General features: G+C 39.5%; 1 protein-coding gene across 1 annotated transcript; it reads right to left on the bottom strand.

The window, feature by feature from the left end:
* Nucleotides 1-8,774: 8,774 nt before the first annotated feature.
* shisa7a (shisa family member 7a) lies at nucleotides 8,775-13,213 on the bottom strand (the record flags this gene model as incomplete). Its single annotated transcript, XM_080039066.1, has 5 exons — nucleotides 8,775-9,784; nucleotides 9,987-10,172; nucleotides 10,449-10,514; nucleotides 11,009-11,163; nucleotides 12,438-13,213. The coding sequence occupies 5 exons, from the start codon at nucleotides 13,211-13,213 to the stop codon at nucleotides 8,775-8,777; spliced, it is 2,193 nt and encodes a 730-aa protein (XP_079895192.1).
* Nucleotides 13,214-13,879: the final 666 nt, after the last annotated feature.

Here is a 13,879-nt window from a genome sequence, read left to right as displayed (position 1 = left end):
CTTTCCGGCCCTTGTAATATTTCCGGGTAGCAGCAGCGGGTAGAGGGCTCACAGCCACAGCGGATACACCGTACGGCTAAAATGGGGATCCACTTCCACAAACGCTGCATATTAATAATAATAATATATTTTTTAATTCATTTTATTTGAGGGCGCCTTTCATAGCACTCAAGGTCACCAAATATTCAGATGATTAGAGCCCGTTCCATTTCCACAGCCCGATTATATGCACATTGACCCAGACTCATAGGAGGCTGGGGAATTCTCCCCAGGCTGCAATGGCTGATGCCCTAAAGGCCGATAATATGCTACACGAATAGTATAGTCTGTCTCTAGGTTATAAAAATAAATCTGTTAATATAGTCTACCACAAAAATATCTTTGAGATCTTTTATTGTGTCTCTCCTATCAAGAAGTAAACAGAAACCATGCCCACTTTGAATTATGCCATGTAAAAGTAAATGTATAGCATAGATAGATTGATTGATTGATAGGCCTACCTTATTCTTTCCAGATGGGAACTTTTATAGATGCAGTAGAAAAATAAAAGAAATCAAAAATGTTCATTGCAAATTTAAAAAAATGCATTGTACATAGCCTACATAAACTTTAAAAACGTTATATTTATCTAAAATAAGCATCTTTAGAGTTCAATGTAGGGACATAAACATTTCCTTAAAACACATACCATTATGTGGAAATAATGTAGGCCTATATTATGATTTTTTGGGGGTCTGTTTTATTCTATTGTAGAAACATAACACCGTGTTTATATGTTTAATTTGGTGATGTGATGGAATATTAATACATTTTTCACAGATAGGCTACATAAAAAATACATGTTGTAATAATTAATAATATAGGCCTATACTGATATGACATTGTAATTGTATTACATTTGATTGCTGTAGGAACATTTAAATCTGCACACCCTGTTTCGTCTGGATATTGTCTAAATTATACATTTTTGAAACAGTCTCATTGCATTCCCTGAAATATTTGTGAAATTGGATCTATTGATTTGCATGCCTGAACAGAAATGTTCCATTTATTCTGGCTTGATATAAGATATAGTTGCCAACTGCAAATAACTACTATCTACACTGACTCTCCCCTCTCTGCTGAGATACTCTTTAAATCAGTGGAAATGCACTTCGCACATTTTTAATGACATTCTTTATATCTATTGTATCTATCTATTTATCAGTAGCCTATTTAGGTTATCTATATGTATTTATCTATATCTATCTATCTATCTAACTATCTATCTATCTATCTATCTATCTATCTATCTATCTATCTATCTATCTATCTATCTATCTATCTATCTATCTATCTATCTATCTATCTATCTATCTATCTATCTATCTATCTATCTATCTATCTATCTATCTATCATACAGGCTAGTATTCAAAAGAAGAGGTTCATAAAACCAAGAGTTTAACAAGTAAAATGTATGACTGGTGAATAAATTACATTTTCAGCGGAACATTTTCTCTTCGTACTCTCTCCTCTACCACAACACAATCAAAAGTGAACAGCCTCAACTCAACAAATGTAATTATCAGATCAATACGATGATTATGAATTCTAGATGTGAGATTAGGATTTATCTGTGAAGAAAAGTGGTGGGGAGCTAAAAAAAAACATGACTTCATGTTAACGCATCATCTTATCGTCACATTCATCTTGTATTTCTGATTCAGTTAATCTAATCACAGAGATGTGAGGATATGTCAGCTCTGTGCCTCTTTGATTTGTAAGGACGGCAATCATGCCGCGGGTTGGGGTGCTAATCATGAGCATGTAGGCCACATAATCTTACTGAGGACCATCGAAGGCAAACTGAAAGCCTTGACTCACACATACATCTGCAATTTGAATATCAATGTGTCTTTTCTTCAAAATGTAATGTCTTTTCTCAGCAGCCTCATAACCTGATTATTATGCCTGTTTGTGAAAAGTAAGGAGTCACTTGCAAGTATTTGATGCAATAATATGAATGGTGACAGCCAGGTGTTAGCTAGTCTTTGGAGCTAATCTACTATGAGAAGCCATTTATTAAATTATTATGAGAAAAGAATATTGCAGGTTTTGATTTAGAGCAAGGAGCCACTGAACCTCCTGGTGGTGAAATGTGCACATAGCAATGGTTGTAAAGCATCAGTGGCAGCCAGTGCCTAAATCAAACATAATTATTTCTTTGGCCTTTGTTTACCTCCTCTCGAAATGATATATGTATCAGGACATTGTCACCGTCTCCTCTTTCATTTAAGTCTTCATACAATCTCATTGCAATAAATGTATCCACGAGAGGATTTGAATATAAGCTCAATAGCCCTTACTTCGTTCTGAGCATCCAGGAGGTACAGTATGATATAACTCTGCAGTCTGATGGTCTAAAGATGTGAATTATATAAAGACAATTTCCTCTTTTCATTTCTTTTAAACACAGTTTTCAACTCCCACTGGTACTATAGCCATAATGTGGTTTATACAATATCCACAGCCTGGTTATGGGGTTTAATCACAGACCCACTCTGTGCGCTCCCTGACCTACTGAAGACTAAACATTTTTTTGTTCATATAAAGCTGAACTCATAAGAAATACTTATTTGTCTCATGATTATTTTAAGAATCTCAATTTCATAACACATTGCCCCCGACCAAGGCACCAGTCTCACAATTGCAGCTGGTTGCACGTTATGTTCGTCTGATCTGCCGTATATTACACATATGGCAGACCAGTCTGAGTCTGAGCCTTGGCCTAGAGGGAGACATTTTGACAAAAGTCCACAAAAAATACCACAGGCCTCAACTAAAATAGGTTTTTATGTGACAACAGTCGGGAACAAGGGGCACACATTGTCTTGCAGTGAGCAATAAGATGGGAAGGATTTGATCAGTGATTCACATTTTGTAGTAAAATGTCTATGGTGGAATGTAACAAAGTAGATCTACTCACTTCTCTACTCAAGTACAATTTTAAAGTACTTGTGCTTTACTAGATTATTAACATTTTGTCCTACTTTTTATTTATACTCCATTCAATTCAGAGTCAAGTTTTACTGATAAAGTTACTAGTTACTTTACAGATTAGGATTTTATAAACAAAACATATGATGAGTACATAAAATATGATTAAACATGTAAATATACATTAGCATATTGATGCCACTGGGGAAATAAATGGGGAAAAAAATGCATATGATATGAAATATTTTTTTTTAAGCCACGTTGTTTCCTGTCTCATGCCAAACACTCCACGCCGCCGAACAACACATTATAAAGTGAAAAGCTTAATGTCTTTAACATGATAGTGGTATGTCTTTTTTATATTATATTATTATATTTTTGGTATTATGTTTCTTCCTCTAGTGGCATCAATATGCATGAATGCATTTTTATAATGGTATCTAGAGGGCTTATCCTTTTGTACATTTTGCTTACACTTCACTTACAATCATATGAAAAAGTTTGGGAACCCCTCTCAGCCGGCATTATAATTGACTCGGCTTTCACAAAAACAATATACAAGTGGTATGTCTTTAATTTACCAGGAACAGCTAAGTACTGGGATGTTTTCCAAACAAAGATTTTTTGAAAAGCAGTATTTGGTTGTATGAAATAAAATAAAATGTGAAATGTGGCTGTGCAAAAATATGGGTACCCTTGTGGTTTTGTTGATTTTAATGCCTGTAACAGCATGTAAAACTGATGAATTTAAACACAAAGTTGGTTGGATTATGTTGTTAAGCCTTGAACCTCATAGAAATGTCTGTTTAATCATGAGAAAATTTATTTTAGGTGCCTAAATGCAAGTTGCACTTCTCTTTGACTCTCTGCTGAAGTGAGACAGAATGGGATCATCACAACTGCTCCCAAAAGATCTTAAAAACAAAGATTATTCATTATCATGGTTTAGGGGAAGGCTACAAGAAGCTTTCCCAAAGGTTTCAATTGTCAATTTCTACTGTAAGGAACGTTGTCAGGGAATGGAAGGACACAGGCACAGTTGCAGTTAAACCCAGGTCTAGCAGACCAAGAAAAGTACAAGAGCGGCATATGCGGCGGATTGTGAGAATGGTTGTACACAACCCACAGATCACCTCCAAAGACCTGCAAGAACATCTGGCTGCAGATTGTGTATCTGTACATGGTTCAACAATTCAGTGCAATTTGCACCAAAACATCTGTATGGCCGGGTGATGAGAAGGAAGCCCTTTCTGCGCCCACGCCACAGATACAGTTGCATGGAGTATGCAAAAGCTCATTTAGACAAGCCAGCTTCATATTGGAAGAAAATGCTTTGGACTGATGAGACAAAAAATAAGTTATTTGGTCTTTATAAAAAGCATATGTTTTGGTGCAAATTGCGCTGAATTGTTGAACGATGTACAGATACACAATCTGCAGCCAGATGTTCTTGCAGGTCTTTGGAGGTGATCTGTGGGTTGTTTGCAACCATTCTCACAATCCGCCGCATATGCCGCTCTTGTACTTTTCTTGGTCTGCTAGACCTGGGTTTAACTGCAACTGTGCCTGTGTCCTTCCATTCCCTGACAACGTTCCTTACAGTAGAAATTGACAATTGAAACCTTTGGGAAAGCTTCTTGTAGCCTTCCCCTAAACCATGATAATGAATAATCTTTGTTTTTAAGATCTTTTGGGAGCAGTTGTGATGATCCCATTCTGTCTCACTTCAGCAGAGAGTCAAAGAGAAGTGCAACTTGCATTTAGGCACCTAAAATAGATTTTCTCATGATTAAACAGACATTTCTATGAGGTTCAAGGCTTAACAACATAATCCAACCAACTTTGTGTTTAAATTCATCAGTTTTACATGCTGTTACAGGCATTAAAATCAACAAAACCACAAGGGTACCCATATTTTTGCACAGCCACATTTCACATTTTATTTTATTTCATACAACCAAATACTGCTTTTCAAAAAATCTTTGTTTGGAAAACATCCCAGAACTTAGCTGTTCCTGGTAAATTAAAGACATACCACTTTTATATTTTTTTTGTGAAAGCAGAGTCAATTATAATGCCGGCTGAGAGGGGTTCCCAAACTTTTTCATATGACTGTATATATTCTTAAATCGTATAGATACTTTAGCTTTATCAACTAGTCACTTGAGAGGATTTTTGCTATATCCAGTCCTTTTAAATGCAGATGAATAAAAAATCCCCCCCCCCCCCCCCGAAATCAATTAAGCATAATTTGAAGCTTTTAAGGCATAATGGCCAGTTTACATATTAACATTGTTGCCAGGTTAGCAGCGTGTGTGTCTCTTCACGACATGAACATAACTGCAGGTGTTGTAGGTGACACAACTACTCATACTTTAGGTCTCAGGTAATAAAAGAAGGGATATCACAGATTTAAGAAAATATATGTATACAGTAATATAATAGCCTAGTTAAAGTAACTCGATAATGAATGACAAAATGTTTTTTCCATCAACTTTATTATACAAATTCTTTGTAAGTCACTGTTGTATCCAAGGGGATCGATGCATTTAACAATAACAAAAGGGTTGCTTTGAAATGTATAGGCATGAAAGTACATTTCATTACTAGACACAGTTCCTGTCCATACAATTTAACTGTTAGCAATGCACTAGATTTCAGGTGGCCATTAACCATCCTCTCTCTAAATGAATTCATCATGGTAAAAACACACCATATTCATTCATTTCTTTTCCCGTAACCAGCTGGTCAGCGTATACTCGCCTACATATTAATTCTTAGTTGTGAAAAATAAATAACCTCTGTTGTTTTGTAGGAGGCTATGACAATAGAAAGAGAACAAAATGTTGTGAGTTTGGCACTGTACAATTCTTTAAATACTAACACATAATTTGCTGAATCCTCAAATTAATGTAGAAGAAATCACTCAAAATATTCTGATTGTTCTAGCTATACAAAATACAATACTTGCACAAATAAGATTAACCATTTATAAAATTGTGATGATGAGTTTTGATGGATATGGCTTGTGAGATATAACAGACATTGCTACAGACCTTTTGTGGCTCTATTAAAAAAATCTAATCCTACTGTATGTCACCTTTCCTATTTCCCTGAAAATGCACTTCACTCAAAGCAATCAGGTTGCCATCTGACCTCCATTTCTCACCCAACCTGTGCAATAAACATTCATCCCAACACACATACATTATGGCATCACAAGTTCACTTTGTACAACCCAAAATATGTTATTGGGGTCATACTCCAGTCCGGTAGCGTTAAATTACTTCTGGCCTGGCCCGCACACATCTGTCCCTCGCTGGCTGTTAAAACGCTGATGTGTACACATACATTTAGAATGCTGCAGATTTTTTTAATAGACGTTTTTTTGTACCCAAGTGGAAACCTTAGTAATCAATTGAGATCAAGAAGTCATAAGGCCGATGTCTAGGCACAGTACACACAGCTGGAAAGTTGGCCATACAACCATTGATGACCCTAAAATCCAGGCATAGTGCAAATGCCTCTCAATGAAATGGAGCTGGCATGCATCAAGGTTCAGAATGTTTTTAAAAACTTGAATTTATGACCGGATGTATGGAAAAACCAGCTAGTCATGAGAAATGCTAGTTATCTAAAAACAATAAACACTTAAATCCCACCGAGTAAAAGAACATCACATCATAGATAATTGTTAATAATAACCGTAACAGTTATAATAATTATTAATAATAACACTCCATCATATTCATAACAATTACATTTAGCACTGTGTATAGGAAGATTGTCCGAAAGAAATCTGTATTTCTGTTGTTCAGTATTTCATCTCTGTATCCTTTCACATGACTGAACAAAAAAATAAAAACATTCCGTAACAAGTTGTCTTCTTTTGCTTTGAGTAATAACCTTTGTTTCCTCTTGATAAAATAATTGAATAAATAAAAACTCCTTGCCTGATAAAATACCATCCATTGTTCAGTCACACTTTCAGCCGAGTTTGTACAGAATGTAAAGCTTGAGGACACGACACAAAGTAAGTTTGTATCCGGTGCAAATAGGGGGATAGATTTGTGCAAAGTTTTTTTTTTTTTGTTGCTCTGTGTTTCTCGTTGAACTGTGCTTAAATTGCTCTTGTTTTTGTTTGTTTTTTTTGTACACGTTAATACTTAATACATCATGACAATATCAACACAAAATCAAGAGAAAGAGATAGCATTTTTATAAGGACCACAGATATCACATACTACAGTAAATAGGATAGGATAGCCCTTGGTATTGAAAAGCGTTGTTATTGATGAGGATTAGTTTCTGTTTTTTTCTTCTTCTTACTCATACTGGCTGAAGTGCATTATGATACAGCAAGGTCTTGGTGTTGAGGATTAGAAGGGCTTCCTAACCAACCGAGTCTCTTACGGCACATGGCGCCATGGGAGCAGGAGAAGGCCTCAGATCGCCCTCTCTCCTGACTCAGAGGTTTTTGTCGGCTCACTCTGAAATTAGTCAAATCCTTTTGACTGTACAAAATATCACTGACTTGTGTAATTTCTTGTTTTTTCACCTGGTGAGAGTAATAAAATGGTGATTGTCAGACCAGCTTCCTCTGTGGTAGTTTTCTTTGTATCTCCATAAATGGCTTTGAAGGTCAGTTGTGTAAGTGCAACCTCTGCGTCACGGTCTATTCATTTTGTGCTCTGTAGAAAAAAAACTTGTACTTAGTACACAACCTACATTAAAGCAAGTTGCCTTTTTATTGGTAAACTGCACGCACACACGTCTGTTCTGCTCTGTTATCTCTTGACTCATCTAGATTTATGTCAAAATGCTTTTTATAATAACGTGACTGATGGCTCTTTATCATTTGGTAGCCCATTGGGTTTGTTAGTCTTTCTACAGTTCCTGATCTAGAGATGGGAACTTTAGCTATAAACTCACCCGTAACGTAATTTCAAACCTCAGCTTACACTCCTGTAGTGTGGCAGTGACCAGAGTTTGAGTTCCTCTGGGAGTTTGATCTAAGGTCACATGGAAAAACTAGGCAACCCAGGCAACAGATTGGTAAATGTGGGGAGGTCGGGCAGAGTCCTGCCAATAGTGTCAGGCTACTGGGTCCCAGTCAGAAACACGACTTACCTCGTTCACTCGTTTACGGAGGAAGCAACAACAAAAACAGTTCCGTCTCTCGTCCATGTCCCTCGCCCGGCACATGGTCCACCAAGCTCCACGTGAGATTCATTTCAATAAAAATATTCGATAAGGGCTGACCAGGGTGACAGTCCAGAAGGTAGTTGGCTCAATTCTTCATAAAAGTGTGTGATGCAATATTCCACATTGTCCTCCTCATTGACCTTTTTTGAATATATATACAGTATATTTATATATTTCGTCATAGTTTCCTATCTAATATGGCTCCTGAGTACTTCTTGAAAAACATATATAAAAACAAAATCATGAACGACACTTCTGTTGGTCTTGTTTCACCCTTCCAGTCAGTCTTTCCACAAGTAATGGCACTGCTGTATATGGCAATATGGCAAATTGTGTTACAAAATATGGCTGATGTAGGCTATCACATAATAGGAACATATATTCCCCATCTATATTTTTAAAGAAGTCATCATATTTAAGCTATTTAATTACAAGATTACACTAATTGGAATAGCCTAAATACATTATACTGTTGCTATACTAAAAAACTTCTAGTTGTATTTCTTGTAATTGTAAATCTAATATTTAAATGCAGATGGAAGATCTGTTCCCATTCCTTTGACGAGGGGTAACTCTACATTAGGCACAGACTTCACACGGTCACCTCATTTTTGCTCCCCGTCCTGATCCCCTGACTCCCTCCTCCACCGCTTCCTGCTGACCCTCCCCCTCCTCCTCCTCCTCCTCCTCCTCCTCCTCCTCCTACTCCTCCTCCTCCTCCTCCTCCCGGTATGAAGTGGAGCTGCTCGATGGTGTTCTGCCTTTTGGCTGCAAAAGCCATCCTCCTGGCGCTGTGCCCCCCTAGTGTTCCCGTTCCCATAACAACCCCGGCCCCAGGCATCTCCCCCCCATAGCCCATGCCCCCGCTCATGTGACCCCCCGTCATGCCCGTCATGCCCGTGCTCCTCTCCTGCTCTCGCCCGGAGGTGGGGTGAGAGTTCATCTTGATCATGTGGTGTCGGTCCAGGGAGGGCGTAGCGCACACGTTCTGCTGGGACTGGGCCTTCTGCTGGCGTGGCAGCGTGGGGACGCTCCCTCCAGTATGGGCGTACGGATCCACCACCCCCATCCCGCCGACCCCCATCCGATCCTCCAAGTGGTCCGGGGACATGAGCATCCGTTCCTCTCTCCTGTCCTCTCTCCTGTCCTCTCTCCTGTCCTCTCTCCTGTCCTGGGTCTTCCTGGTGAGGGTCTGTGTGTTGGAGTTCTTATTGGAGGCAGCCATGGCTTTGTAGTACTGGTGTTGCTGGTTCTTGGACATCCTGGACAGGGTCCCCGTGTTGCCGGGGACGTCACCCATGTTGAGCAGCTGGTCGTTGGACTTGACTTTCCTCTGCTTGGAGAGGGTCTCATAATTGGGGTTGTACTTTGGCTCCGGGAGGTCCAGGGGGTAAGGGTTGGGGGTGGGTGAGGCCGGCATGCCGGAATGTGGCGGTGGGATCCATGGGTGGGTTGCGTGCCTGGGGAGGGTTCCTCTCCCGCCCAGGGTGTAGTCACCTCCCCAGTGGAGGTGGTGCTGAGAGGATTGGAGGGCCGGCTGGGCGGTGTGAGGCCGGCGCTTGGTGGTGCAGTAACCGGACGAATACTCATCAAGACCTTTCTCTGAAATCCAAACAAAATTTTCCCTCTGAATTGTTTATCACCCCAGTAAATAGCTCGAGCACACAATGATGCATGCTGTACTCTATGCCCTGGTGCCAAGTGTGTCACCGTGCTTCAGTACTCATTAAACAGCTGTTAGAAGGGAGAAGGGCAGGCGGACTGGTACATTAGTTCCTAATTTTTCTCGAAAAAAGTCACTTACCGAGGCGTTTGAGTGAGGAGTATCTGTTGAGCTCAGGCTTGGTGGCGCTCTCATAGGAAGGCGGCAGCTGAGCCAGGTTGTGCAGGGAATGGTGGAAGGCAGGCTGAGATTTGGTGTTGTTGTGTTTACTGGAGAGCAGGGTGCCTCCAGCTGCCAGCTGAGCATTGTTCATCCGAGGTGTGCGCTCTACAGAGACCACAGGGAGAAAACCAATGTGTGTTAAATGAGCTTAGCTCCTCTGGATATAGCGCTCTGCATGTAGCGGTATGAGAATCTGATAACCTCCACCGTAACGGACCATTGTTATCTTGCTTTCAAGTCAACACAAGCAACCAAAGCTATCCAAATCATTAGTATTGTTGGGATGAATGAGTCTACTTTCGGGCTCATGAAGACATAAATGAAGCATTTTGGTAATAACATGTCATTTATAGGAGCCCAGCTTTTCACCAGCTGCCTTACCGATAGTTGCGGTGTGTTTGGGGCTGGAGCCTGATGAGTGGATGAAATTGTGTTGAATATTTCCCACTGTAAGTCAGAAGAACATAAGGCAATCAGCTCAAAATGGATGTCAGGTTACTTTCAGTTCAATGATGGGTTAGCACAACAAGATCAAGTCAACTATAGACATTTATGTACCATGCATCTCACCATATATCATGCAAAAAAAAGAAGCACTAATCTCCAGATTTTTCAGAATTTAACAACTTGAATCTTGAAGTGGAGGAGGCCTAATATTAATCACACAAATAAATTAGATTTTTTTTTTCAGTGACCAGAGACAGTAAACAAAGATTTAATTGTGTTGCACACCACTATTGAGAGGATTATTTGTATCCCCATAATGACTAACAGTCACAAAGAGATTTTTGTTGGTGGGACACAGAAAATAACCTGCATTCACACACATGGACATGGACACACATGTTATCCCTTAGCATTGAGAGGAAACAGCTACGAAAGCTCTGATTGGGCCTATGATTGTGCTATTCACTAAGGCTCTAAAAGCCCAAGAGCCTCACATCTGTTGTCCTTGCTGGGCATTCCTGGGGCATAAAGATTTTTCGGAGGTCTCCCCAGCGTCCCCTGTCCGTCTGCCACAGCCAGAGCCACGCTGTTGTTTCTCTCGTCCTGCTGGACTGGGCTGGACTGGTGCCGCAGCATGTCAACCAGGGCTCTAATGACATAATACCCAAAAGCAGAAGGGAAGCAGCAGGTCAAATAATCTGTTGGCTAGGGGCTGATTATCAAACCACATCCAATTAATAATTATGGTATCTCATTTAAAAGTGGTTTGGCTCATATCTGATGATAAACAATCTGATGAGAGCAATTTCTTTATCATCCACCTTGTGTATTATTTTTAATATTAGCCTACTTTATTTAAATTTTGAAGGAATCAGCCATGGCATTTTCTTTCTACATTCACCTGTCAATGATGAAAAACAATACGCAGTTAGTTAAGGTGAGACACAGCTGGCAAAAACATTGTTTTCTCAGGCATTGGTCAATTTTGAGATTTTTGACAATTTTGCTTACATAACATGTCTTCTTCCACACTAGTAACAATAAAAATTACACATTTTAAGTTTAAGTGTTTATTTTAGTTAACCTTGTCTGTTTGCGTCTGTATTACTCCTATACAAACATATTTAACGGCCATTAAGTCATCATTAGTTTTTTTAAACCACAAATCTTTACATGAATTAAACTTTCCATAATCATTCGTAGCACTATTCTGGAGGTTATGATTTGTCAATATGTTGTCATGTTATGATTTATAAAGACAATTTGTTCTAGTTTTGATAAAAAAAAAGGCTGTATCCAAAATCTGTTCTGTAAAAATATTGGATACTATGAGGTTATCAAAGGAGATAACGTTTTTGACTCTGGCTTTATCCAATATCTAGATTTATTTTATTTGTTTTGCACAGATGCAAATGTACACATAATTTGTTAGTTATTGTTAAATTTGCAAATGTATTCAAAAATGTCTGAAATACAGAACATAATTGTTTTAATGTAAATAATCAACTGGCAAAGTCTCATGATGATATTTATAAATTAAAGTGTTACCCTATTCACCTGCATTCTCTTTAACCAATTAACTGTCTACAACAATCATGCTCCACTATTGTAGCCCAAGATAGAAGAATGTGACTTGTACAAATATCAAAATGCAAGCAGTTATTGTCGAAATTACAGGCCCATATACTGTATGACACACAAAGCCCAGAGGAAACAAAACCATAAATTCTGCAGAACCCACTCCATTAAGCTCTATATGTTTCAGCTGATGACTAATAACATTATTTGGAGCCCAGAATCCTGAAAACCTTTTTGTCATTACAGAGTGTATATGCAATGAAGTAGCAATTTGTCAAACGAAGGTATAACATCAGGCAGTGTAAGTTGATGAAAAAAAATTTAAATGTAAATGTCATTTTTCACCTGGGCATATTGAGGTCCCTTTGATTGGCCTCTTGTTGCACCTTGTTGAAGACCACCTTGATGCCAACAGCGACAGCCACCATGAAAATGATCACACCTCCGATGACAAAGCCAGTGTTGTGGCTCTGCTGCTTCAGTGGGTCAAAGTCTGGGTCCGGCCCTAGTTCCTCTGGTAAAAGTATGGGCTCTAAGTCTGGCTTGGCCCAATCTGGAGAATCATAGTTTTTACAGATGTCCTGCTCTAGTTGCCGGCTTCGATCTGGACAGCAGAAGCGGTAGTGACACGTTCCGCAGCAAAAGACAAAGGAGTCCTTGGAGCAGTTGAAAGCGCTATCAAAGTGTCCCATCACGTCATAATAACCCCGACATACGTCAATCCATACATCCACAAGGCGGGGTCGAACGGGAGCTACCTGGGCCGCCCCTAAGGGAGGTGCCAGGGCCTCTGCTGAGGTCACATTCTTGGGAAACATGACCTGTGGAAGGGGTTTTGGAGGCTCTTCCAGAGCTCCATCTGAAATTTCTGGAAGTTTCTCAGGAGGTTTGGCTCTGCCTTGGAGAGCCGCTGGCCTGATATTGGCCTGCATGGCAAGGAGCAGGCGAGATGGGCTGGGGTCGGTCTTGGGCTGCTGGGTGAACGACCTCACTGGGCGATCTATGTGCTGATGGGAGGGGAACGGAGAGGTCGCCACAACAGTTGTAAGTGGGGCAGTAAGGAATGAGAGGAGGGAGAGCAGGGAGACAGCGAGGACTCGGAGATTGGTGGTGGGCGTCATTTTTACATGACTAAGAGATCTATTTTCTGTTGTTGAGTCAATGCAGTTGCAACGCTGTATCCACTTTTCTTTTCTTTTTTTCAACCCACTAAACGGCATGTGAAATATTCAAGTAGCATGCACAGCCGATAGGAATTGATGATGTATCAGTAATTCAGCAATGTTGCATGATGAAATTTGAGCCTTTTTTCTCTCAGAAACTGTGTTTTTATATGGCACAATGATAGAAAAGGCCAATAACAATAAAAAAGAAAAGGATTTACACTATCAAAATCTGCTTATAGGCTTCAATAATGGTTGATAATGGTGTTAAAATGGCTTTAATATACTGCTAGAAGGGAACTCTGAATGCATAATGCCCTCATCTTCTGCCCTCCAAAAACACATCTCGAGCCGAGAACACTAAAATGGATGCATCTTTGCAAAAAGGACAAACTGAAAACAACAATCTTCATGCTTTTAGTCCTTAATGCCTTTTGCCAAATGCCCCACTGAACAAACGAACAAACAAACTTAAGTACTGCTGGAAGGAATTATCTTTTCTAACCACAAAGGCCAGTTAAATTGACTAGCTGTTTTCAAGAAAATATGGCGGTACTGTACCTTTCTTTCCTGATCATTGCCACATAAACAGTTTTATCTATTTTGTTCATTCCCGGATTTCTA

This window comes from Ammodytes marinus, assembly GCF_949987685.1.
Source record: "Ammodytes marinus genome assembly, chromosome: 13".
In the NCBI taxonomy this organism is placed as follows: Eukaryota; Metazoa; Chordata; class Actinopteri; order Uranoscopiformes; family Ammodytidae; genus Ammodytes; species Ammodytes marinus.
This window is presented reverse-complemented; position numbering and strand designations above follow the sequence as displayed.